At 56.7% G+C, this 24,551-nt stretch overlaps 9 protein-coding genes across 9 annotated transcripts; 5 read left to right on the plus strand and 4 right to left on the minus strand.

Annotated features, from left to right (window-relative positions):
• The first annotated feature begins 308 nt into the window (after positions 1-308).
• QBC33DRAFT_610488 (rRNA processing/ribosome biogenesis-domain-containing protein) lies at positions 309-3,112 on the plus strand. The gene is made up of 2 exons (XM_060432415.1): positions 309-903; positions 962-3,112. The coding sequence occupies exons 1-2, from the start codon at positions 568-570 to the stop codon at positions 2,933-2,935; spliced, it is 2,310 nt and encodes a 769-aa protein (XP_060284824.1). The 5' UTR covers positions 309-567; the 3' UTR covers positions 2,936-3,112.
• QBC33DRAFT_535561 (uncharacterized protein) lies at positions 2,941-3,634 on the minus strand (the record flags this gene model as incomplete). The annotated part of the gene is made up of 1 exon (XM_060427637.1): positions 2,941-3,634. A coding segment is annotated over exon 1 (308 nt), but the record flags the coding sequence as incomplete, so codon positions are not given.
• Positions 3,078-4,613, minus strand: QBC33DRAFT_607260 (WW domain-containing protein). Its single transcript, XM_060432336.1, has one exon. It carries the CDS (start codon positions 4,278-4,280, stop codon positions 3,339-3,341), a length of 942 nt encoding a protein of 313 aa, XP_060284826.1. The 5' UTR covers positions 4,281-4,613; the 3' UTR covers positions 3,078-3,338.
• Positions 4,614-5,181: 568 nt separating this feature from the next.
• On the plus strand, positions 5,182-6,868 carry QBC33DRAFT_384658 (concanavalin A-like lectin/glucanase). The gene has a single exon (XM_060424090.1). The coding sequence runs from the start codon at positions 5,625-5,627 to the stop codon at positions 6,753-6,755; it is 1,131 nt and encodes a 376-aa protein (XP_060284827.1). The 5' UTR covers positions 5,182-5,624; the 3' UTR covers positions 6,756-6,868.
• Positions 6,869-8,050: 1,182 nt separating this feature from the next.
• Positions 8,051-8,923, plus strand: QBC33DRAFT_384661 (uncharacterized protein). Its single transcript, XM_060424091.1, has 2 exons — positions 8,051-8,257; positions 8,377-8,923. Exon 2 carries the CDS (start codon positions 8,389-8,391, stop codon positions 8,827-8,829), a length of 441 nt encoding a protein of 146 aa, XP_060284828.1. The 5' UTR covers positions 8,051-8,257; positions 8,377-8,388; the 3' UTR covers positions 8,830-8,923.
• QBC33DRAFT_384697 (uncharacterized protein) lies at positions 8,656-10,839 on the minus strand. The gene is made up of 4 exons (XM_060424092.1): positions 10,026-10,839; positions 9,820-9,957; positions 8,945-9,716; positions 8,656-8,793 (listed from the first exon to the last, which is right to left on the minus strand). Exons 1-3 carry the CDS (start codon positions 10,647-10,649, stop codon positions 9,018-9,020), a joined length of 1,461 nt encoding a protein of 486 aa, XP_060284829.1. The 5' UTR covers positions 10,650-10,839; the 3' UTR covers positions 8,656-8,793; positions 8,945-9,017.
• Positions 10,840-14,255: 3,416 nt separating this feature from the next.
• QBC33DRAFT_384784 (uncharacterized protein) lies at positions 14,256-17,308 on the plus strand. The gene is made up of 4 exons (XM_060424093.1): positions 14,256-15,497; positions 15,627-16,620; positions 16,681-17,069; positions 17,131-17,308. Exons 1-4 carry the CDS (start codon positions 14,412-14,414, stop codon positions 17,176-17,178), a joined length of 2,517 nt encoding a protein of 838 aa, XP_060284830.1. The 5' UTR covers positions 14,256-14,411; the 3' UTR covers positions 17,179-17,308.
• A 921-nt stretch (positions 17,309-18,229) lies between these two features.
• Positions 18,230-20,392, plus strand: QBC33DRAFT_514198 (dihydrouridine synthase-domain-containing protein; the record flags this gene model as incomplete). The annotated part of the gene is made up of 3 exons (XM_060426034.1): positions 18,230-18,397; positions 18,459-20,082; positions 20,343-20,392. The coding sequence occupies 3 exons, from the start codon at positions 18,230-18,232 to the stop codon at positions 20,390-20,392; spliced, it is 1,842 nt and encodes a 613-aa protein (XP_060284831.1).
• QBC33DRAFT_489990 (uncharacterized protein) lies at positions 20,259-24,281 on the minus strand. Its single transcript, XM_060425455.1, has 2 exons — positions 24,005-24,281; positions 20,259-23,417 (listed from the first exon to the last, which is right to left on the minus strand). Exons 1-2 carry the CDS (start codon positions 24,129-24,131, stop codon positions 20,608-20,610), a joined length of 2,937 nt encoding a protein of 978 aa, XP_060284832.1. The 5' UTR covers positions 24,132-24,281; the 3' UTR covers positions 20,259-20,607.
• Between the last annotated feature and the right edge of the window lie 270 nt (positions 24,282-24,551).

Consider the following 24,551-nt stretch of genomic DNA (forward strand, 5'->3'; position numbering starts at 1 on the left):
TCAAATGGAGAAACGCAAAAAGAACAGGGAAATATTTGACACAATAACGAGGGCAAGGAGGAGCAATTGAGGTTAGGCTGCCGTAGCGGTTGTGCACAGAGCCACAGACAAATTCCCAGTTATTCTGCAAGCTCCGAGGCGCGCCACGCGATCGGCACGGGAGAAACCACACTGGAAAAGAAAAACGACCGCCGGAACCTGGCCGGGACTTACTATGTACAGGGGTCCGGAATCAGGCTCCACCAAGGTTGTTTAGTGGAGCTAGCGGCCGACCTGGGAGTAGTGGTGTTCATGTGTACTATGTATAACGGATAAGGAAGAAAAAAAATTCACACCCAAACTGGGCAGTCAACAGAGCCAGCACCTTCAAGCAACAAGACATTGATAATTACTGGCAATTGCACTGGTAATTGCTCTCTGCTAGCAGTGCTCAGCCAGCTCTTTGCAAGCTACAAGTCTCTTGGGATCGTGTTAGAAAAGCGTCACTCAATCCTCGGAACATTTGAAGTTGCTTGGATTATCTCTTGTTGGCAAGGCATAGCTAGTGACTACCACCGCTGGTTTACAATGTCTCTACCTCCAGATCTTCGGGTGTTGGTTCGTCGTCTTGCCTCGACAAGCCCAGATGACCTCCCTCGCCTTTGTCCGATCTTGATCAAGCACGTTATACGTTGCGCTGGCCCGCTCTCGGCTCCTCATGATCTCAAACCTAAAGACAATAGTTCCGAGGCCTCTGTTCTTATCCACAAGTTCAAGACCCATATCGGCTCTCTCCTGAATGGCCGGAGTCCAGGCGGTCGGTTTGCCGCCATCATCTTGGTGAAAGCCGTCATTGATGTTGGCGGCTGGGAGTGCCTGCGTCTGTCTGAGCCATGGGTCCGCGGTCTCATATCATTGCTTCGGGTATGTCCCCATCCTTCCCCCAAGACGGTAAATTAGTCGAAAGACTAACACTTGCTAGAAACCCGGGTCCTCAGCTGCGAAAGAATTGGGCATTGTCGCCCTGGCGAGAATCTACACGCTGCTCCATGGATACCAAACATTGACCAGGGAGATCGCCACTCCGACGGTGGCATCCTTCGTCGAGGCCTGCCTGCAAATCATCAAGCCTCCCGCATCAGGCGTACCACTCAGGCTCCCTACCTCGCTGGTTGAGACTGTTGTTGATGCGCTGGCCACCCTCGTCCCGTTGTACCCGGCCACTCTACGGCCTACGGGCAATCAGATGCGCGAGGCAGTCAGGCGTTACGTAGCGCCTACCTCGTCAGACAACTATGTCGTGACTCAGCCCTTGAGCCGCGCCTCTAGGCGTCTTCTCATCTCGCTACACCACACTGCGCCGAAGAACGGCAGCAGCGAGGAGTGGGCCAAAACATTCAACGGCTTTATCAACATTTCCCATGCTACGGCCGATCAAGTCTTCCGGGCCGTCCAGGAGTCATGGGAGTCGGCTGTGGGCTACAATGCCCAGAGAGTCAGCGTTGATGGAGAACCCAGCGGCGGAGGGAGTTCTATCGAGGAGCTTCCGTCCTGGTCTGGTCTGTTGGCCGGTTCTGAGAGGCTTGTAGGGCTCCTAGAACTGATCGCGGACTGTTTCCGTTGTCCAACGAGGACTCCGGTAGCGATACCGCTTGGCGCTGTGATGGACCTCGTCTCTAGAGTCTCGCTTCTGATGCCGCCAGCCCCCGGGCAAGACGACAGATATCAGCTGAATCCAGCAATTGGGCGTGAGGAGAAGGACCAGCTGTGGAGTGTGCTTCCGGATATCCACGTCGCCGCCTCGCAACTTCTGCTGTCAATAGTACAGAGGCTGGGACGCACTGTTATCTGCCTTGCGCGCGACATGCTTGACCAAATGGCTCGCATGTTCAGATCAACAAGACATATCCCGTCCGGCCATAAGAATGCCTTCCTGCTTGCCAAGGAGCTTCTATTGATCACGGGTCCGACACTGGATAAACTGACGGTCGACTCGCTCGGCCTCCTGATCCAGGCGTGTTGCCGCGATCTCTTGGATGTGGCAGGCTACACCCAGGAACCCAAGCAAGACCCGACGCCAGCCACCAACGGCGCAAAGGGCACAAAGGGCACAAAGGGCAAAGCGCCTTCGGGGAATGCGGATGCCTTCCTTGCCCCCCAGTCCAAGCTAGCGGCTGTTCTCGTGGCCGATCCAGCGCATCAGGCTGTGGCTGGCGAGCTGCTCACCGTCCTCCTGTCCCGTCTACCTCAGGGGCACCTATCGCCGGATTCTCGCGGCTTGATTGACCGGACCGCGATCCTATGTCACAACAAGGACGCAATGCTGGCGAGCTGCCTGTACCCGTACAAGGACAAGAATGGCCGGTATTACCCAAGCATCTTGCCATTCCTGATCCGGCAGTTCCCCCAGGACCAGGAGGTCGAGGTTCTCCGAAGCAACTTGCGAGCTCCCAAGGCATCATCCCACGAAGCCTTTGATCCAAACAGCTGCCTAGAAGCGTTGCTGGAGGAGCCAAACGAGGAGATGACGTTCGGGGTTATCGGCGACTCCGAGCTCCAGCTACGACCGAGCGGTGGGGATGAAAAGGCAGCGGAGATTGTCATTCCCACGTTCCTCCCCAACGTTGATGTAGAGAGTGAGACACGCCCGTTCGTGCCTCAAGAAACTGCAAAGCTCGGCAGCTCGGCAGCCGAGCCAGACCAGACCTCGCCGTGGGGATTAGCTCAGTCCCCGCTCAAGCGCAAGGGGGAGGAGCTTGATTCTGGCGTGTCGAAGAGGCTCGAAAAAGGGAAAGATGTTGAGATGCCCCTAAAACCAGCACCGGCACCTGTCCAGGATGTGGCCGCCGAGGATGATAATGACAGCGACAGTGAGGGGAGTGTTCAGATCGACATGACGTTCGACGATGAAGATGAGGATGAGGACGAGGACGAAGGGGGAGACAATGTAGAATAAGTGAAGTTCGGCTAGCCAACATAGACATGACCGATCAGTTTTGGTATTCATTTCACCTATGGAACACCCAACCGGGTATATATGGACTCAGACGGGGTCCGGTCCGAGATCCATCCATCCATCCAGTCACGAAGTATGAGCTTGCTGTTATAGACGACTTCTTCTCCATCCACCCCGATGCAGATATTTTTCGGCCCTTTTGATGCTTCCCTCCCCCTTCGCCAGTGACGCCATCCCTGTTGTTAAAAAACAGAAAAATACAAAAATCGAAAACCAAGGAGGTTCTACCACGCGATGCCGAGCCACCTGAAGCAACCATACAACCAGCCAAACACATTACATGCACAAAGTTGAAAAAACCCATGAACCCACGCAGAGACACGCAGGCAGGCCCCTCTCCCAATCAATCGCGCAACCAAGCCCTCCTCTTCTCCTCCTTCTTCGCCCTCCTCTTCTCCTTGAACGCCTTGAGCTCCGCCTTGGACGGCTTCTTCCCCGCCCTCTCGGCCCGCAGGCTGCGCCCGTCGTGCGCGTTCGCCGCCGCGTCCACGTCGAAGAAGGCGTTCATCTGCCGCCGGCTCTTGGCCTCGTCCGAGTGCCGTTCCGGCCCCGCGGCCTCGCCCGACTCGTCCTGCCACTGGCCCGTCCGCCGGTTGAAGAACCCGCCGCTGGCGTACAGCGCCGCAGCCGCCGCCGCATCCGCCGCAGCGGGATCCTGCAGCGCGTCCTCCGCCGACTCCTCGGCCCCCCGCGCGTACCATGCGTCCGGGTCGTACGAGCCGTGGATCGCCGGGTTATAGCCCCCCGCGACGGCGGGGTGGACGGCAGCGCCCGCGACCGCGTTGCCGTCTACAGCCGTTGCCGCCGCCGCCGCCGCGCTGGGCACGCGCGGGTTATCCTGCTGCCATGCCCCCGTGAAGCGGTTGTGGAACCAGTAGCTGCTGCTCGCTGGCACCCAGTGGAATTCCCAGCCGTCGTCCTCGGGCTCGGGGAGGGGCTCGCTTGGGAGGGGAGGGGCGGCGGAAGAAGAAGTGGCGGCGTCGAATTTGGGGAGGGGCTCGTTTGGGAGGGGAGGAGGGGCCGTGGCAGAAGTGGCGCTCTCGGCTGTGGGGGCTTGCTGCTGCTGCTGCTCGGGAGACTCCGCCTCGTGGTTGTCTGCCGGGTCATTGTTCTCGTTTGATGCCGACGAGCAAGGGGAATTGGAGGGCGAAGGCGACGGGGAGTTCTCTTGGGCGGCGGATTCTCGACTGCCTTCCCCGGCTGTCTCCCGGTTGCCGCTCCCAGTGGGAGACAGGGGTTCCGGGGTCTTGGACGAAGGGCTCTTGGGGCTCTTCGTGGACGGCATCTTGAGGGTGTTGATCACCGAAGCTAAAAGTGCCTGATGTGTTTCTTGCAACTTGATATTTCAAGTTAACCTTGTCATATCATGATATAATGGCCATATGTGGTATACAAGCTGAAAATAAACCGGGAGGAGAGAGCGGAAAGTGGCAGTGACCAAACGTACACACTAACCAAGTCGCGCCGTGCAAATCAGTGAAGCCCGTTCGGAGACGGGATCAGTGAACTATTATTTTCCGGGACCTACCAGCCTACCTAGTCGTTGAGGCCCGTGCAGGCTATCCGGTCCGGCTATTATTCCGAACGGAGCGCCAAAGCTCGGGCCACTGGCGCCCTGGGAGTGGAGGTGGGATGGATGGAAGCTCCCGAGCGGCAGCCAACGTGAAGTGGGGCGGCACGTGGGCGGCAACTCACGGAATAGCGTCACAATCATCTGCAACGAGGATTAGCCTGGAAGGCTGAGCGTCCCAGCTGGGAACCAACTATCGTGCCCTCGATCTACACTGCCCAGCCCAGGGTCGTGGGAGAATTGAAATTGCCAAGATGCGAGTTTGATTTAGCAGCCGAAAGAGACCGCAGAATCGGTTCCTTGCCCGGTCACGATGACCTCCCTATTTCTCTCTCCTTGGAGCTGAGGCTCCATGCACATCAGCTGACTATGCATGATGGTGTGCCAATGAACAATCAACTTGGGGAAACTGATCGCCTGCGCCTGCTCAAGTCGAGACCAGTCTAGCCCCCTGAGGGCACGGAGAGAGGCTCCCTCAGGGGGCTATTTTGGGAGGGAACCCTTTAGCCGGATAGCAGGTATTTGCGCATCGCCATATGGGAGAATGGAGATCCCGGTCGCCAACGACGTTGATGTGCGCACGGGATTTCCATCCAGCGGCCTCCCCCAGGCGCGTCAACCAATGGGTTCGGCCAAGCGCAAATTTCTTGAGCCAAGGCGACGTTGACAAACCAAGGCCCCCTAAGGGGGGACAGCATATCGTGGTAAATTCATTTTACATGGCACGTCAAAGTGGTCCCAGAGAGCCCAGCCCGCCCAGGCTGCCATTGACCCTCCGCCGGCCCGCTGCCCCAGATCATTTGCAATGGTGCCAGATACTTGAGTTGCTCATCCCCTTCTGTGAAAAGCTCTGCGAGTTTTGTTTGCTCTTCTTCTCTTTCCCTTTTGGTATTTGTCGTGTGCTACGTCCCATGCAGCTCCCCACGCTACCTTGACCACAATTACTAGCTCTCCAGCCTCTCAGCCTTACAGCACCTCACTCGGCCCTCTCATTTGCCCAAATAGGCGTTACGGTTTCGGTTACTCGCAGACGCCTCCCGGGTAGGACCTAGGCCCGCCATGTGTCTACCCACATCCCTGTATTCTTTGCTGCTCGTCATCGCGGCCTCCGGGCGCCTCGCCGCAGCGGAGCCGGCTCTCACTGACAACGCGAGTTGCGATTGTTTCAGGACTAATGGGTCAATTGTGGGCTTCTTTGCGCAGCACCGATTTTTCGACTTCCGGAACCTGTCACAGTACGCCGGGGTGCCCGACCCAATAAATGACAAGAACGAGAGCGCAAATGCCTTCGCGACGAGCGACTACTTCCTCTCGGACCAGTGGAATAATTTCTGGGAGATCCAGAGCTGGAACAATAGCGGCGGGGAGCGCAGCGACGCCACCATCTACATGGGCAACTCGCCGAACAACATCTACATCGAGCAGAACACAGACGACAAACCGTCGTCCAAGACGTGGATGACGCTGCGGACCATGAGACTGCCGACCTTCCAGACGGCGGCCGAGATCGAGTCCGTCTCCAGGGACTTCAAGTTCCTCTCGGTGCGGATGCTGGCCCGCACCGTCGGCTCCCCGGGCGGCTGCACGGCCATGTTCACGTACCGGGGGCGGGGCTCATCGGTGCAGGAGGCCGACGTCGAGGTGCGGACCATCGACCCGCCGACGGTGGTGCAGTACACGAACCAGCCGTCGGTGAACGATGACGGCGACGTCATCGCCCAGGCGACTATCAACGCGACGCTCCCCGGCGGGCTCGAGTGGTCCGACTGGGCCGTCCACCGCCTCGACTGGACCCCCACCCAGAGCACCTGGTACGTCGACGGCGTCCAGTCGGCAAAGATCAGCTACCAGGTCCCGCGCGACCCGAGCCAAGTCATCCTCAACGCCTGGAGCAACGGCGGCGCGTGGACCGGCAACATGACCAAGGGCCACGCCGCCTATATGCAGATCCAGTGGTTCGATATCGTCTACAACTCCACCGGCGACGGCGGCGGCGAGCAGAAAAGGGCCGCCGACAAGACTTCCTGCAGGCGAGTCTGCAGCGTCGACGACACGAGCAGGACGGGCACGCCGGTCCTGCTGTGGAACGCCGCGCCGCGCCTCGGCCATAGCACCTCGGGACTCATGGTCTGGGTGCCGTATCTGGCGGGTCTGGCCATGGTGTATATGTCCTCTGGCCTGCTAGCCTAGGGGGCAGGCTCCCCCCTGCGGTGTCCAGGCTGCCAGTGTGTTGTATAAAGTATCCAGTGTTGTAAACAAACATGCGCCCGGTCGTGTTAAATAGTTGGTGGCTCGCTTCTGGCGTTTCTTTGGCGCGATTCAGAGTGGATGGGGGGAAACTCGTATCATGAGCTTGTTTGCGGGATCTAGAACGGTTCCATTGGCGCACATTCACCATGTTATGCTCCAACATCTATGTTGCTGGAAGGTTCAATACTCTCTAGAGACAGCGATCTAGTTTTTTTTGGGGGGGAAGTATTTAGTATGTGGCACCTCATTGGATATTACCACATAGAAGTTGACGAGAACTGTCGAGGCATGGGTCATCGACCTTGCAATTCGCAGTGGCAACCACAACCCTTTCATGCTTGTTTCATCGCCTTAGCATCGAGGGCACATATATACGTCACTGTTACCAAAATAAATTAAAATTCCAAAGACATTTGTCCTTTTGGGAGCACATGCACCAACCCACACAGGGGCCCGCATACGGAATGCTTAGTGTGATCTCCCCCAACAAATATCCCCATTTGCCCACATAACTAGTCGATTTCGTAACAAGTCGATTTCCTGACAAGTCGATTTCCTAACAAGTCGATTTCGGTTCGACTGGGCCTACATTGATCTTCTCCTAAGCCGTTTCAAAGTGCCGACAGGCGCCAAGGCTGTGTTCAAGGTCCCTCGAAACCAGCAAGCCTTCCGCGATGACGTCTTGAGCCTCTACAACTCCTCTGCACCCCCCGGCCTCGATGGATGGAAGCAGGTTTTCTGCGCCATCTCGAGGGAGCCAGTCGACAGCATCTGCGCGGCACACATTGTTAAGCACAATGTGACTGAGGTTGTTGCGGAGCGCCTTGTCATTAAAGTTGGAGACCCTCTCTGCCCCTGAAATTATCTGGCTACGACTGTCAATAAACTGAAACCCGACTGAATCGTTGCCAACACTTAAGATAGTGCGGATATGAATCTGGCACCCAGCACGGCGGTTGGCGACCCTCTTACGGGGTCCTTTGTCATCTCTGGAATATCCAGCCCACCCCCTCATGATTTACAGCCCTGCCCCTGCTAGTCGTCCGGGGAAGATGAGGCCTGGGCGGTGATCACGGAGCCAGGATGTGAATCTCTCATTCAAACAGCCGGCATCTAGCACGTAGGGTCCGCGGACCAATCTGCTTGAGAGCAAGCCATATGCCCCTGTAGTCCGTTCCCTAGACTTCGGGCGAACCCGCCTCTTACGCTCTCGGCATTCCCGACGACCATTCACGTCTCCTCCATGGTCGATGAAGGAATCAATATCCCTAGCATCGCTCTGCTAGCGCCTCTTCGCAGCGGCGGCAGAGGCCGCCGTCGTGAACACGAACACGACGGCACCTCGAGCGTGGCGGCGGGAATCCAGGCGGTGGTGAGGCAGACAAGCGAGTTCGCGGCCCAGTGTCCGGACACAATCATTATCATGAATGGATTATTCCCAGGCACGTTTTTGTCTCGGCCGACAGGCGGGTTTGCCCATGTGACGAGCAGTGGATCCTCCCACCCGGGGGATTCGGACAGAGAGAGCGCGGCGGTAGGCTGACTGACGTCTTTTTCACAGGGAGGGTAAATCATGGACGACTCCTTCTGCGGGGGGCCGGACGGGTCCAGCCTGAACTTGACAGGTACACTTATATCGGACGCTGTGGCTAAGGACGTGGCGTCGAATATCCTTATGGGCGACCCACGCTATGTCGCAGGACTATCCTTCAATGTCTGGAATACTACAGCAGGCGGCGTAAGTACACACATACATAGGTACATATATACGTACATACAAGCACTGGCCGTGCATGCGAGGGCGGTGGTGCTAACAACGGCTCGTTCCCTGTCTAGTTCGCGGCCCGCCCACCGGTTTCAAATGTCCAGCCTTCAGAGCAGAATACAGTCGTACTACGACTCGCCAGACCCATTCTGCTCCAATGGCACGAGCCCCGAACACCACCAAGGCTACGGGAGGGAATATGGCGCGGATGCTCTGGCATTCGTCGTTAGCAAGAAGATCGTAGGGTGAGTTCAGTACGAGAACAGAAGAAAGAAATGCTTAAGGGAAGGGGATTTTGTGACGAGCAGTTAGGTAGTTTACCTTCTTACACGCCCGCTGGCTGGCAGACCACCATGTATTATACCTTCTTGATAGCTTTAATAATGTTTTTGACTTGCCTTGGTTAAACATGGCGCAGCTTGGGCATTCATCGCCGTTCATTCGAATTGGTACTCGTTCGGCCCAGGTTTGGGATATGTGGTAGAGCTTGTAGCGGCGTAGTGTTTTTCGAACTTTGCCAGCAGTGAGGTGACCCAGATCTGGGTCCGGACATCGGCAAATTCATATGCGATCCGGATCGGGTATCCTACGCGATACGGGCCCAGAATGTCAACGGAAACGGATTCCACAGATCGGAAGATGTTTCGCGCAAACTCCATGTTAGACATAGTATAGTCAACTGGATATTGGCACTGATTTAGGGTTTCTTGCAAGATGAGCATTGACGCCCAGTAGCCCATGTACGTGGCACCGGCCCAGACGTTGCTGTAGGAGAGCACAGTTTCGAAGATAGACCCAGGGTCTCGAGAAGGAGCTTCGGTTGGCCTAAAGTTAAGCGCTTCAAAGCTTTCAAACCAGGATGCAAAGTCGAGTCGCAACTTTTCGGCATGCTGCGAGAGTAAAGCGACATGGGCAGCGTCGACGGGCATGTTGTGCTTCCTTGCTTCCCTAAGTGGAACTGCATGGCGCAGGATGCTTGGTACCTTCGCCATATGGGCAAGGTATATGTCATAGATTGTGTCGGTCTTGCTTTGGAGGGTGTCCCCTGGATCATCTGGCCGAGTAGTAACCAATATTTGTTGCCATTTTCTCCCCGCAAGAAAGCAGTCTTGGCCAGAAAACATGGCATTCATTATCTATAGGTGGGATTAGCCCAGAGCCCAGATGAATGCGTTGGAGCCCGAACCAGAGCAAGAACAGAGAAGGCAGAGGTGGGGAGAAGTGACGAGATGGACGAACAATGAGGGCGCGAAATGATAGTAGCATACTATGGTCCCAGGGGCTGCTATAAGCCGCGGGCCCGCGTTGCTGGATAAGCCAAGAGACCCCAGCGGCGTGTTTCATCCAGGAATCGGGGTCTGTGGTTCCAGCGAACAACTAGCAGACAGGGCAATGAGTTAGACACGGTATCGACCTATGGCAGGAGGAAATTGGGGGAGACCAACTTCGAAATAGCACATCATCATGGTGGCGCAAAGGGTCTCGGGGGACTTCCATCCAACCGGATGGTTTAGTGACTTCTGCAGCGAACCAAGAGACTGGCCATAAATGGAACGGCTCCGTCGAACCAAGACGTCATCCTGATTGGCTTTTCCGAGCAGGTGTATGACGAATGCCGACATGGCACTGTCTAGGGTCAAATTGTTGCCCAGGCGTTCAGAGGCACCTATAAACCATGGGGCAAACGAACCCATATCACTGTTGGGATCGATGTTCTGGAGCAGGGCATAGACGAACTGGCTGCGGCTCTCACACGGCGAGATTGTCAAGGGTGTTATAGTTTCTCGTTGGGCAATCGAAGTTGAGGTTGGTGGGGAACTAAGCTCGGGGGTAGTGTCGCCCGAACTTGGGGCCTGCAGTAATCCACCGTCCGAAGATGTGCATGAATTGGCTGGTTGGCGGCGGTGACGGACCTGGTGTTTGCCGGCCACGAATTTGAATGCCTTGTCATAACCTAAACACTCGGCGCCGTACTTGGCACAGTTGCGGCATCCCGGCCGGGTTTCATCGCATTTAACCCTCCGTTTGACGCAGAGCGGGCAGCCGGTGCTCCGGGGTACTCCAACCATATTGAGGAGATCGGTCTACCCGAGAGACCAACTCAAGAAGATAGTGAATCCCTACCTATCAATCGCTGTACTTTTCATGAGAGGTTACCGTGTACGTTGCTCCTCGTATTGAGGCTGATTTAAAGTGGGTACCGGATCAGGAGCTAACTCTCTAACGGCTTAGCGCCGGAGTTAACCCAGATCGCGAAATCACGTGAGAATCAGACATAATTATCTCAGGTCAGAGATACCTAAGTAGGCATGTGAAAGGAAGAGGGTATCCCTTGGTGGGGCATGGGTGGACTAAGGCACTGACGAAGCAGCTATCCGACCCATTACCTACCTATCGTACATGGCAAGTGTTGAGTCTGTTATGGTTGTTAGAGATCCTCGGCGGCGAACCGTGTCTGGTAATTCTGTTATTACTACTCCGTATACATGACCGCGTGACTGTGCCGTCTCTCCGACCTTGTGAGGGGTTCAGGGGCTGGGCATTCGCATATTGTCCATCGAATGGAATGGGTCTCCTATTGTGGGTAGTGAGTGATACAATCCAGCGGATGAGTCCGTTCGTGTACGGATTACAGATTACATGCATACGCTGTACGAAGTAGCCACAATCGAGGCAAGATCAGCAAATGTGTCTTGGAATGAGGAACGGCCCTTATCAAGGCTTCTACGGGTGGACACCACCAGGCGGGTTTCTATGCGTACGTGTAGTAAAAAGCTAATAAAGGTACATATAGGTATATGGCATGTTCTTTTGGCCAGCTTTTCCTGAATCTTTGCTTGCACTACCTCTAAATTGTGGAGCGGTGGGGAACACAGCAGATCCGTGTCGGGAGGCACAACTCCATGTTGTCCCTCTGAGCCGGGGTCGACTGTTTCCCACAAGTTCCAGGCTTCGGGCCCTCGAGCTGATGCACGAAGCCGGGAGAGCATACCTATTGGCAGGCGGAGAAGCCCTCTGAGGGGCTAGAGGAATCTCCTAAATTAAGTGTCTCCAGCACTGGGATTCAACATTCCCCCCCTACTGTAGCATTCCCGGGCCAGCATTCCCACTACATACTGCGTAGTACTCCTGCGTCTCCAGCTACCTAATACCCTGTTCATCCGATCTTCACTAACTTTCCGGTTGCGTCAGTGAGATAAGCTGTCCGACATGGCGACCTGTACGTAAGAACAAGATTTGCTTTTCTTTCTCCCGTCTTCTCTATTTTTCACCCGATGATCGCGACTCACTGGGAATGAAACCCACCATCCTTTTTTCAAGACCCCATTCAAATGTAGGTACCCTTACTATAGGAAATCCGCGAGTTTAGTGGCTCACGCGTATAGATGTTCGTGTGGTCAAAGTGGGGACCAGAAACCGTTACGCCACTAGCCTCTGCTTAAACCCCTGAAGTGCCTGACCCAGACCCGGGTCTGCTCTGAGACAAAGCCATTTTACTTGCAAACAAACGGCAATGGCTGCATCATCAATATGGCAATGCGTTCAATGTTATTGTGGTTGGGTCAGTTGTTTCGGCGTGCCAAGAGAGCACAGTTCAAGCCCAATGGTCCCGGTTGGCAGAGTCTGACCACCGAGATAGTAATCTACATTAGGAATAATTTCCTGGCAATAGGCACGGGCATAATTAATAGAGTAGCTGCGTAGGATGTACGGATATGGATGGCACTGTGGTAATGAGGATTTGCCTAGGTAGTAGGTACGGATACCTCTAGGCGACACATCATACATCATACCTGGCCACAACCAAATGTCTAATACGAACGGACGGACGGCGGCCCTAAAAAGGGGGTGGTCAATTGGTCATTGCACGCACCCATTTCGCGCCGCGGCTACTGCGTCCGGGCTGCACGGTCCAGCGGCCATTCCATTTGAACCTGCAGAAGACGAAGCTTGGGCGGCGTCCCATTCATTCCCAGTTCTCTCTCTTGCATCGCATCTCTACTACGGAATATGTGAATGCAACATGCAGGGTGGTTTGGGGCCTGATGACCCAGTGCAGATTAGATATATAAGTACCTTAGGTACTGTAGGTAGGCATCCACACGAGAGAGAGAGGAGAGGCAAGCGGGCGTGGAATCCATCCCACTCACTATACCCGGATATTTAGGACACGCGGGCTTTCCCAGTTGTCTCTTCAACAAAACTTGGCTCTGCTTCCCGGATGACCTGCTTCCCGGGTGGCCGACCTGCTGCCCTCAACATGCTGCAAAGTTATATTTCTTGCCTGAAGAGATTAACCAAATCGCAGCTGAATGCGTCCAGGGGAATAGCGTAGTTTTGTAATGTAAACTTTTGTGCAATTGGGACATCTAATAAAAGGAGAGATGGATGTTGCTCAAGCCGAAGAAACGTCGGGCCCACATTTTAATGGCTGCTGCATTGCCCCTGTCTAGCGCGTCTCTGGATTAATGCCATCCCAAGCCTGTCCACCCAATCAGCACGCAGGCTTGGCCCTGCACTATCAACATGAAGACTTGGGGAAGCACGCAAGCCCTGGGAGACCCAGGCGCGACGACGTAACTTCCTTGCTACCCATGCACTTAACATTAAGCACGCTAATAACTAAGGGAATTTTGCCTGACCTGATGTACCTTCGTATGGAGAATCCGTACCCTGACACCCTGACTTGGGCCAATCCGTTTCTGACGTGTTAGTGCCAGTGGATGTGCCTAGGTCTCTCTGGCTTCGTTCGGTTTTTGGCTTGCTTGTCCAGGAACCTTAGGTAGGCTAGTGCAGAAGGAGGCCAATTGCTCTTCTCCCCAGTTCGAATAGCCTCCCCCATCGCCTTCCATCTCGAACTTTTGCTTCCTTCACCTTCGTCCACCCTCACTCACTTCATCACACTTCTCCAATCCCGCTCTTTCTTTGTTACTCCCCTTTCCCCCTCCCCTTCTCCCTTCTCTGCTCCTCTTCCTCCAATTCTACGCCGGTCTTCCGCTATTTCCCCTTGCCGACCCCCTTGCGGAGGAGCCACGATTCAGTCTGGATACCCGCTGTATCCTGGGACGCACTTTCTTTTCGACATTCACTGTTCGCCATTGCCGGCCTTAATTTATCGTCCGTTGCCTTCCAGTCATCCCAGGAAAAGCAGTCGCCCCCAAGCAACAAAGCTCCAGTCTCCTGCCGTTCCGTCCCAGATCCCGAGCCGGTTTTCCATGTCCTCCTCCCAATAACGAACGGGCGATCTCGAGGTGTCAGTCTGTGACACTCGATTCCCGGTCTTTCGTTGATCAGTTCGACGTGTCGTGACAGACCCGGCAATTCTCCTCCAAGCAAGAAGTTCGTGGTAGCAGCGGACTCTTTCGGAGACCCAAAACTGCCCCCCTTTCCCTCCCTCGGCCGCAGGCGTCCTTCAGTTCCCATTTGAAACAATCGTTATTGAGAGTCATCCAATATTCTTTTTTTATCTTTCTTTTCGGATTTGGGCCTCTGTTCAAGCAACCTCGGGTTCCCAGGCCTAGCCCTTCACCCTAAGGTATGCAATTCGGACACACAAGATTTCTTCGATCCCAGTCTGTCTTCCAATCCCCATCTCCCGTCTTCCCACCCATCAAACCCATATGGGGCCAACCACTTGTTCGCTGTTGGTGCTAACCATCATTTGAAGGAGCAGATCGCTACCGGAACTTCAATAATTTCCTGCCCTTTCACGGCTCCGCTAGCTGCAATTCTCCTACAAGAGGACCTAGTTCCACCGTCTATTCTCTTGGAGCCTGTGACCTCGCTACGTTCGGTCACGCCCCCATAGCCTTCCCTTCGAATTTGTGACCATGGCTGCTCTGGTCCAGTCCTATCCCCAATCGACTGGAACCGTCACTCTGCTCCATACGCGACCTACATCCGCCTCAGGCATGCTGCCGACACAGTCTCAACAGGCCCAGCAATATGGTCACGGAGCGTCTCAGCAAAGAAATGGCCTTCATGGCATGCAGGGAGCAGTCGGAAGACCCATTGTATATCGCGGCAGCGCTGCACCTGTCCAGCCATATGCCTTCACTAGCACACCAAGTTTGAATCGGGATTTACAGTGGCAGCAATCCAGGACATCCCGGACAACTTCGATGCCCGCAGTGCCGACAGTTCAGACATTTGACCAGAACCAGAATGCTGGCCGCCCTCGCTACCTTCCCAGCGCCTCGATGACAAATTTGCCCAGCGGCTCGACACTCGGATACTCTCCTGCAACTTCTCTGGACGACTCTTCGATAGCTGCCAGGGGCATCAGGCGGGTGGCGACCTCATCTCGGCCCCAGTCTGCCTATTTGACAGCGACGCCTCCACCGGCGACCCTCGCGCAACCCCAAACATCGCCGGTCAGGATCTCACCTGAGAGATACAGGCGGCCAACTTCCCGCAATGTTGATTCCTCTTCTGCTTCTGGCCCGCAGGTGCACCCGCAGCCTTCCGCACCCCCATCGGGGTTGGGTATGGCGAACGTCAACCATTTGTACGGCCAGCGTACCCTGGCTGAGCAGAAAGCTACCGTTGTGCGAAACCAACAAACTACTCAGGCCGCCAGGCCCACCAGCTTTGTCGGCTCTGCGGCTGATGATATGCAGCTCAATCGGACTGCTTCGCATGAAGAAGCGAGAAGGTTTCGGCGGCGCAGCCTGCCATCTTTGGATTCAGCCGGTTTCCCCAAGCTCCTGACCCCACCTGACCACGCAAAGCAATCGGACGAATCGTCCCAGCAGGATGAAGTAGCGCCACTAGACAGCGCCGAAAAGCAGCAGCAAAAGTCTGCAAGGCTGGCTGCGACCATTATGGCCGCTGAAAATAGCAAGGCCTCGCACGTTCGTAGGGGCAGTTCTGAGAGCCTCGTCTCCAGCCTTAGCGGCAGCTCTCGCCCTTCATCGGTGAGTAAACACAATCCCCGTCTGGCCCCCCAATTTCTTTGCCATCGTTGCATACATTTGATGTATTATCCAATCGCAGCGCTCCGTTTCCCGAGTGTACCCGTAGCATCACTAACAGCTCATTTCCAGTCTGCCAACCGCAACACCAACGTATCCGCCCCCACCGGTAACCCCGCCCTGCTCTCTTCACAGGCTACCGATCACAACCAAGATTACAGGCTTGTAAACATTCCCCCCCGAAGCTCATCCTCCGATGCCGCCACTACGAGCCGGGTCGCCAATCCGTCTCCCCTTTCCCAACCGGTCGCAATGGACTCGGAGACGGAGAAGCGCCCGCCAAGCGCGGGAACCGCCGGTGCCAATGCATCCCCAACGCTTCCAGCCTCTCCGACTAATCAAATCGAGAGCGCTGCCGTGAAACACCTCGCTGCGATAAGTGAGAGGAGCGGGAGGCTCAAGAGTAAGACGTCGAGGCTGCGACGTGCCTTCTCTTTCAGCAGCGCCGCCGAGTTCAGGAAGGCTGCCGGCCCCGAAATGGACGCTGCCGATAGCCCTCATGACCTGGGCCCCGCCAAATTGCACAAAGATCCGTCCCCGGAAGAACTTTACGATGCCGAGCAGGCCCGAATTGCCCAGAAGCAAGAGGAGGCTGGGCTTGGGAATAGCATCTACTCGGGAGGAAGGTTCTTCTCTGGCTCGACGGATAACATATCCGTCTCCTCAACTGCTTCCTCAGCCTCGATCATGATTCGCAAGATGGGGCGTGGCATGAAGAAGGGTGGTCGTTCTTTGGTGGGCCTGTTCCGCCCCAAGTCGGTCATCTCCATCCCTGATGCGGACGCGCAGTTGCCCGAAGCCAGCCAGGCTACTGTTTCGATGGTCACCGTGGAGGCTGAACGTCAGAGAGTCAATATCAACGTTGACCCACATGACCAGAATGGAGGCGGCACTGGTTTTCCTCGGCTGGAGCGGAACTCGATCGACGCATCCAAGCCTCCCCGCTCGTCGTCTGACCGTGTGGGGAGCTCTGGGACGGATAATTCTGCATCGAGAAGGAGCATTGTTGGTGGTGAAAAGGAACGGGCAGAAGTCCTCGCAGCAGTGAGGAAGGGTATTTTGAAGCGTAAGACCCCGTCGCGGTCCCTGGCCCATGAAGTACAAGTCTAACATTGATGGAATACAGATACAAACCGTTCACCGAGCCCAAAGCCGTCTGAGGAGCGGGGAACAGTCCTGGACTTGCCAAATGCACCTCAAAGTACCGATTCTCCGAGCTCAACCGCACCGAGCACTCCGAACGACGAGGCCCATGGCCACCGACGTACCGGTTCCATTGCTATTGGCAACGAGGACTACTTCGTGTCGGCTCTCAGACTCCGCCAGGACACAAAGAGTGCCCCCGGGACGCCGCAAGGCTCGGCCAAGCGCAACGCAACCTTCAGTCCTCGGATCATCTTCCACGACACCTGGCCTAGCGGGGAATACGATCGCCGGGGCGAAATCGCTACGTGCAACCGGTTGACCCCAATGCTTGCTCAACAAATCAAAGAGGAGCTGAACAACTTCAAAATGGTAAGTACATTGCAACCGGGGTCCCCAAAAGGGAAAACACCGAGGCTGATGATTTTGACAGGAGATGGAAGTTCATGAGAACTCGAAGATTTACACGCACTTTTTCTGATGACCACCACTCTTGTCAAAGAAAGATGCATTGTGCGGCTTACTTATTTGTTTCGCAGGGGGTTCGCAAGGACCTCGGCCGTGTATTTCTTCCTTCCTTCTCCCTTCCCTCTTTTTCTCTGGTAATCTACATGTCGATGGCGTTCCTGGTCAGCATAGTATGGTGTCGCGGCGTTTGCGCATCGATCTCGACATTACGTCCAGCATCCGGCACGCCAAGTAATTCTTAGGAGACACCTTTTAGAGGAGCGGGTGTCTTTCTACTCCATCGATAGCCACGTCATTGGCTGGGGTCGGCAACGTTGCGTGTCGGAGTGCAGGGTCTGCAAGCGGAGCGAGGCAGGATGAGCATGTGGAGTAGAGCGGGAAGCATTCAGAGACCGAGTACTTCCTCGACGAAGCCTGGCAATTCTTGGTTTACCCGCCTTGGCATCTTTGCAAGACGCATAAGGCCGGGGAGGAAACATGGTTGTCCCAGCCCGTTGAGAGAAAGTTTAGCAAATACATGACACATGACAGCTGTCGCAAGATTTAGGAGGATTTAGAGCGCCTTTACTTTATCTACTCTTGCGTGTGCAGCATGCGGGTCATCAAACAGTTAGCACGATAATGAGAGATTCCGTTCCTCAGCTCAGCATAGACTCTGGAACTGAAAAATGCTTGGCTTAAACGGATACTGCCGTCAACTCAATGAACGATTCCTGATTATGTAATCAGTCCATATCGCGGGGCATACGTAATGCGGGCGGTTGCAGGCTCCACAAGTGCGGGGGAACGTTTCAGGATACTGACCTATCATATTCAACGTCCGCCGCCTCGCCCCCAAGGCTGTTTTTCCTTTTTTCAGCCTCGTTTTTTTTTTTTCTTTTTTTTCGCCATGTAAATGTGGTGAAAGTCAACTCAACGTCCGTCTGTCCCCGCATGTCAGCACAACGGTGACTACCACTGCTCTCCTCCCATTCCTGCCTGCCACTGTGGAGGCATTTCTCACCAACGCCAGGGCGCGGGGCTGTCCGGTCTGGGCCGCCAGCTTGAGAAGAACACTCGCCACGATGGCGGCAGAGCTTTCGAACGATGCGCCTCGGGCAGCGGCCCCGGCGCTAAACGGCACGCCCTATATAAGCAATCCCCTGTCGAAGAAACTTCACGGCAGGGCTTTCTATGAGAGCATTGGCAGCCCGAAATTTGTCATTGCTCCTATGGTGGATCAGTCAGAGTTTGTCAGTCGTCCTCGCGTCGGATCTGCGCGTGAATCGCAAACTAACCTGCCATCATAACCAGGCTTGGCGAATGCTCTCACGGTCCTTCCTGCCGCCGTCTCAAAGGTCCAAGATCCTTGCCTATTCCCCAATGCTCCACGCTAGACTCTTCGCCGAGAGCCAGAAATACCGCGACACCCACTTCCAGCCAACCCGCGAGCCGCTAGGCGCCACTCCACAATCCCCGGGCACCCTCGCCTCCCTCACCCCCTGGCTCGACGGCAACCCGTCGATCGACCGCCCTCTCTTCGTCCAGTTCTGTGCCAACGACCCAGATACGCTCCTCGCGGCCGCGCGGCTGGTGGCCCCCTACTGCGACGCCGTGGACCTGAACCTGGGCTGCCCGCAGGGGATCGCGCGCAAGGGCCGCTACGGGGCCTTCCTGCAGGAGGACCAGGACCTGGTGTACCGGCTGGTCAACACGCTGCACGCGAACCTCGCCGTCCCCGTGACGGCCAAGATCCGCGTCCTGGACACGCCCGAGGCGACGCTGGCGTACGCGCGCAACGTCCTCGCCGCGGGGGCCAGCGTGCTCGCCGTGCACGGGCGCAGGCGCGAGCAGAAGGGCCACATGACGGGCCTCGCCGACTGGGCCGCCGTCCGGCACCTGCGCGACAATCTGCCGCCCGACACGGTCCTGTTCGCCAACGGGAACGTCCTCCGCCACGACGACCTCGAGCGCTGCCTCGCCGCCACGGGCGCAGACGCCGTCATGTCCGCCGAGGGCCACCTCAGCGACCCGGCTATCTTCGCGACGCCGCCTGGTCTCGGGGTGGATGAGGAGGGCAGGAAGGAGTACTGGCGCGGAAGGGACGGGCGCGGCGGGTGGAGGGTCGACGCCGTCTTCAGGAGGTACCTCGACATCCTGCACCGGTACGCCCTCGACGCCGAGCCGCCCGCCCGCAGGCCGCTCTTCGTCCCCGGCGACGACGCCGGGTGGCTCGTGCCGGCGGCTGCTACAAAGGCGGCGGAGGGGACAGAAGCAACGGCCCGGGGAGGCGACGGGGATGGCCAACCGCCCAGCAAGAAGCGCAAGAGGGACCCCGTCTCCAAGGCGGTGGCGGCGGCCCAGGCCGGCCCGAACCTCTCGGCCACGCAGGCGCACCTGTTCCACCTCCTCCGGCACTTCGTGACGCGGCACACCGACGTGCGCGACGCGCTCGCCCGCGCCAGGTCCGGCGAGCTGGCGGTCCTCGAGCGCATCCTCGACACGGTGGAGCGGAGGGTCGCCGAGGGGCTGGTAGAGTACGAGCACACGGGTGGGGCGTGTGTTGAGGAGGATGGGAAGGGAGAAGCGGAGGGGGAGGAGGTGGTGGTAGAAGAGGAGGACGGCGACTACCATGACGCGGAGAGCTCTGTCAAGGCAGTGAGGGAGTGCAGGCGGCCATGGTGGGTCGCGCAGCCCATTATCAGGCCGTTGCCCAAGGAGGCTATCGCGAAGGGGGCGATAACGCTGAAGAAGGCCAAGGCGGGAGCGGGAGGGGGAGGGGAAGGGAAAGGAAAGGGAAAAGGAGAAAGAGGTCCCGAGTCTGCCTCAGCTGTGGATGTGAAAGAGGGTGCTGGTGACGTCGGGGGAGGCGTAGGCCCCGGTAGGAGTAATAATGGCGCCGAGGCAGCTCTGGAGAGGAAGATTAGCTTCCCTGATAGTGAGCTAGTTAGTGGGTGATCTTAGACATAGAACAATACCCACCTATTTGGCACCATCTGGTTCTGCTCGTCCTCTACTGCTGAAGAGCTCAGGTAGTTTCGATAGCAGACCAGGCTACCAACTACCAAACGACTGTCCTATCCACCGATTGCGACCAAAGTATCAATTTTATGTTCTAATGGTTTCTACTTCTACGCACACGTGAATAATTTCGATGATCGTTACACGGGATGAACTTGAGATAAAGAATTGTCCTAGGCCTTTCTGGCAAGAAAAACCCCGAAAAGCCCCGAACGCAGGAGGTCTAGCCGACTGGTTTTGTGGCTTTCTTGGTAAACTACAACGCGTTCCGAAGATTATCAACTTGGTAACAGTCTCGCTCTTGGTATGGAAACAAGCGTAAAAGCTAATGCCCCTTCCTGGGATCCATCTCTCGACCATTTCCACCTCTCATCCCCGACCATTTGCAACCTAGTCAAATAAATACACATACACTCTCCACGACCATCCCTTCTCCCCCTTTTTAACCCGCCACCCGCCCCCTTTTAGTAGGAGGCGGCGACGGTGACCTGGAGCTACTAAGCCGTCTCCTCTTCCCCGCCGCGGCTGGGCTCGGCGAACGCGAAGGCGAGATCGAAGCCCGACGTCTAGGCGGCGGTCCTCCCCTTCCTCCTCCTCCTCTGCCGCCACGCCTCCCGCCCCGCCCAGACGGCGGCGTCGGAGACCTAGACAGAGACTCCCTACGGCCGCCGTTCCGCCTTCCACCGCGCCCTGGAGCGGGGGGGGACCGGGACGGCATCGAATCGCGCGGCAGGGGCACCCGGGCGGGCGGTGGCGGCGACGCCGACGCGGAGCGGCTGCTGTAGCTCCTGTTGCGCCGCGAGGGCCGGGGCTCGGGGCTGGCGCTGACGGACGGCGAGGTGTTCCGTCCTCTGCGGCGGGGCGGCGGGGAGGCCGAGTATGAGTCCCGACGGGTGGCCCGGGGCCGGATGCTGCTGACGGAGGAGGTATTTCTCCTCCGCGCGGCGGGGGGCGGCGGGGAGCGCGAGCGCGAGCCTGACGGGCTGCGGCCACGGCGTGCACGGGGAGGCGGCGACCGCGAGTAGGTGGGCGAGCGGGAGTAGCTCGGCCTTCGCTGGGGGCGCGCTCTGGCAGGCGGGGGGGTAACGGACCGCGAGTCCCTCCGGCGATCTCGCCGGGGAGAGCGGGAGGCGGGCCGGTCCGGGGAGATGGAGCGGCTAGGGCTGCGGCCGCGACTGTAGGAGCGGTTCCTATTGCCGCGCGGCGGCGGAGTTGGCGAGTACGAACGTGCCCGACCAGCAACTCTACGTGGTGGGGATCGAGAGCGCGATGGAGAGCGGGAGTAATAGGACGAGCTTGTGTATGAAGAATAGCTGGAGACGGACTCCGAGTCGGAATGGTGCGCAACGACCGGTGCAGGTAGGGCCGGTTTCGGCATGTTCTGGAGGAAGTCTCGCATCTCCTGGGTGAGGACGCCCATGCCGATGGACGTGAAATAGTTGATCGAGAACCTGATGTTACGCGGGTTGTCGTGCGGGAATATGCCCTGGAAGCTCGGTTGAAGGGCCTCGTCAGCCATCCTGGCTCGCAGCTTGGCCATGCCAATGTTCTCTGCAACATCCTGGAACAGAATCTTGATGAAGATACGACTGGCAGAGGTCGTCTCCTCTTCGTTTAGGTGGATGACCGAGAGGACATGCCAACCAATGGCGTCACTCGCGAGCAGATGGCCGAACAGGCAAGCAATATTCCTGAGCTTGTTGGTCTCATACCGGTGTATCATGTCGTAGTACTTGACGAAGGACTCCTCAAAGAGATCCATCCACATGCGGTTTAGGCGGGAGATACGTTCCGCGATTAGGCCGTAGAACTTCACGTACGTCTTCGCCTCGGCACAGGACTCGACCACCATCGACACCAATTCGGTTTCCTGGCCGGGAGGGAGCCGAAGCTTGACAAGTTTGTGTGTGGCCTCCTCTGGGTCCGCGCTGCTCTGCAAGGTGAGGTAGATGGTACGTCGTAGGTTTATCAGATCCGCATTGCTCTGGTCCTTGATCTCCAGGGCCTTCTGCTCTCCTTCCTCTTCTTCAGAGGACGATTCGTCGTCGTCTTCATCTTCGTCATCTTCGTAGTCGCTACCCTCGCCAAGGATCTCATTCTTGAGTTTCTTGTAGGCTTCCTCGTTCTCCTCCCACTGCTCGTCGAACTTGAAGATGTTCAGTGTATCTTGCCCTTCGACCTCCCCGTTAAGGGAAATCTGGTGAGTAATCTGGTCCTCCTCTTCAACCAAGTCTAGCTCTTCCTTGATCGCCGGATTGTCCTTGAATTTGTCCTTGCGCACCTGGAACAAAACCTCAATCATGTACTGCACCCGGCGGTCGATATCAGCTTCGTGAAGGATGCCTCGGAACCGATCGAAGACAATTCTCGCAATATCGGGATTCATCTCCTCGAGGTGCTGGCCGACTTCTCTCGTCAGGCCAACAGCGATCTCCACACTATCGTCGGTGGGCCTCTCCAGTAGGAGGATCAGCATCTCCGCGGCCACGGTCTCATGCACGACCTGCTGGTTGACCAGATGTGCGATGAAGGTCGTTGTGGCCAGGCACACTGCCTTGTCGTTGCGCCGGAACGCCTTCCTGAATCGCAACACCAACCTCTTGACCAGGAGCTCTCCGACCTGGGGTAGCTTGGTGTTGACGATGGCAGCCATGGCCGCGTAGATCGGAGTGAAGGGCAAGCTCGCCGCCTGGGCTTTCGTGATGCTCTGGCAGAACAGGCCCCGGCCGCGGATGAGATTCTCGGCGAAGAGCTCCGGGACAATCGCCTTGATGTTCGCGACGTTGATCTTGTTGATCAGCCCGTTGATGCTCTTCTTCAGCGCGTCCCACGCCATGCGCTGGTATTCCTTGCTCGTCTTGTCCGTGATCTGGGCCTGGAGAGCCCGCAGCCGTGCCGGGGGGATGTAGGTGCCTCCGCTTCGCATCGTCAGGAGCTTCTCGTACTCGGCCTTGGCGGCTGCCTGCTTCTCCTCCTCGGTCCTGGCCGGGGGAGGCGGCGGCGGCGAGCGCTCCTTCTTCGCGGGGCGACCGCGTGCCGGTCGATAGCTGTCGCCGCCATCGCGTCGCGGAGGGTCACGATCCCGTCGGGGAGAGCGAGGCCGTGATGGAGGAGAGCGATCACGCCCCAGTTTGTGCGCTGGAGACATGGTCTCCGTGGAAGCCATCTTGGAATAGTTGTGATGATGGCTTGGAGAAGAGTTTGTCGGGAGAGAAACAGCGTGGTTGGTCTCCGTCGACTCTTCCTGAGAAACTGTTTGATGTGGCTGGAAAGTTATTTCTTTTTGTTACTTAATGCATATGCAAGCATGGCTGGCCCCACTCTGCGCACGGATCATTGAGGCTGAACCGCCACTTGCACTAAAGGCCCGGTTAAACCGCGGCATGGATGGACGCGATCTGGCGCGAACTAACAATGGAACCCCTGGGTTGAGTGAGAGCTGCTGAGCTTAGCTTTTTGGCCAAGTTGCTTGTCCAAGAGAAGACTCGGCGACCCTACTGTATCGCAACAAAGACCACGCTTCACAAGGTTCTTCTCACATGCTCTTTCAAGTAATTTTCCAAAACCCTCTATTTTAACAATGGTATGCCCTTTTCCCTAATTCACCCTCGCCGCCAGGCAAAAATGTCACTCACTAACCCACGAAACCTCTCTCCCAGCTCGACAAACTCATCGGTCTCGCCATGCTGGTGGCCGCCTCTCTCGTCTTCCTCTATTACTCCATCTGGACGCTTCTCATGGTATGTCCACCACCGAGGCCGATCCCGTCCCCAAAACCAAAGACTCCAGCGACGCTCACTCCCGGAGTTCTCTTCTCCCCCCCAGCTAACAGCCCCAACAGCCCTTCGTCGACTCGGACCATCCCCTCCAGAACTTCTTCTTCCCGCGCGTGTGGGCCATCCGGATACCCGTCATCCTGCTCCTCCTCGGCTCTGCGGTGGTGGGGTCGTTCCTCAGCGTGGTCATGATTCGCAGCAACCGGAAGAAGGCCGCGAAGGCGAAGGCGGCAGCGAAGAAGAAGGCTTAGATTCTGAGTGGCGGGAGAGGAACAGGGGAGATTTTGTCTCGATGCTCTAGGTGTTGAGAGGCAAATATTGTACTTGCCCGCGCCTTTGGTGCGGCCTACTAGGAGCATATTTTATGGTCTGCTGTTGTAGAACTCTAATAGACGTTCAAAATGACAGGGCGACTAAGAGAGTTACAGTCAATGGGCAAGGATCACACAGTTAATGGGACAGGATCTTCCGGGGTCTACGAGATTCCATTGTATGCCTATGTCGCGGAGAGCGAAAAGGGGTAATTCATACTATTAGCCATGCATGCGAAGTGTGTCCAATACTTAAGCCAACCAAGTAACCCACCAAGACGATATCGGTTCCATGTGGA

Source organism: Phialemonium atrogriseum (genome assembly GCF_030411735.1).
Source record: "Phialemonium atrogriseum strain 8032-3 unplaced genomic scaffold QBC33scaffold_9, whole genome shotgun sequence".
Lineage (NCBI taxonomy): Eukaryota > Fungi > Ascomycota > Sordariomycetes > Cephalothecales > Cephalothecaceae > Phialemonium > Phialemonium atrogriseum.

Bases quoted from the DNA above. Each gene is read 5' to 3' on its own strand.
- QBC33DRAFT_610488 (XM_060432415.1), top strand. From the start codon at position 568: ATGTCTCTACCTCCAGATCTTCGGGTGTTGGTTCGTCGTCTTGCCTCG. The intron at 904-961 runs GTATGTCCCCAT...AACACTTGCTAG, and splicing joins GTCTCATATCATTGCTTCGG to AAACCCGGGTCCTCAGCTGC.
- QBC33DRAFT_607260 (XM_060432336.1), bottom strand. From the start codon at position 4,280: ATGCCGTCCACGAAGAGCCCCAAGAGCCCTTCGTCCAAGACCCCGGAA.
- QBC33DRAFT_384658 (XM_060424090.1), top strand. From the start codon at position 5,625: ATGTGTCTACCCACATCCCTGTATTCTTTGCTGCTCGTCATCGCGGCC.
- QBC33DRAFT_384661 (XM_060424091.1), top strand. From the start codon at position 8,389: ATGGACGACTCCTTCTGCGGGGGGCCGGACGGGTCCAGCCTGAACTTG.
- QBC33DRAFT_384697 (XM_060424092.1), bottom strand. From the start codon at position 10,649: ATGGTTGGAGTACCCCGGAGCACCGGCTGCCCGCTCTGCGTCAAACGG. The intron at 9,958-10,025 runs GTTGGTCTCCCC...CCTGTCTGCTAG, and splicing joins TGATGATGTGCTATTTCGAA to TTGTTCGCTGGAACCACAGA. The intron at 9,717-9,819 runs GTTCGTCCATCT...TCCCACCTATAG, and splicing joins TATCATTTCGCGCCCTCATT to ATAATGAATGCCATGTTTTC.
- QBC33DRAFT_384784 (XM_060424093.1), top strand. From the start codon at position 14,412: ATGGCTGCTCTGGTCCAGTCCTATCCCCAATCGACTGGAACCGTCACT. The intron at 15,498-15,626 runs GTGAGTAAACAC...GCTCATTTCCAG, and splicing joins GCAGCTCTCGCCCTTCATCG to TCTGCCAACCGCAACACCAA. The intron at 17,070-17,130 runs GTAAGTACATTG...TGATTTTGACAG, and splicing joins AGCTGAACAACTTCAAAATG to GAGATGGAAGTTCATGAGAA.
- QBC33DRAFT_489990 (XM_060425455.1), bottom strand. From the start codon at position 24,131: ATGACCACGCTGAGGAACGACCCCACCACCGCAGAGCCGAGGAGGAGC. The intron at 23,418-24,004 runs GTTGGGGCTGTT...CACATCAAACAG, and splicing joins GTCCGAGTCGACGAAGGGCT to TTTCTCAGGAAGAGTCGACG.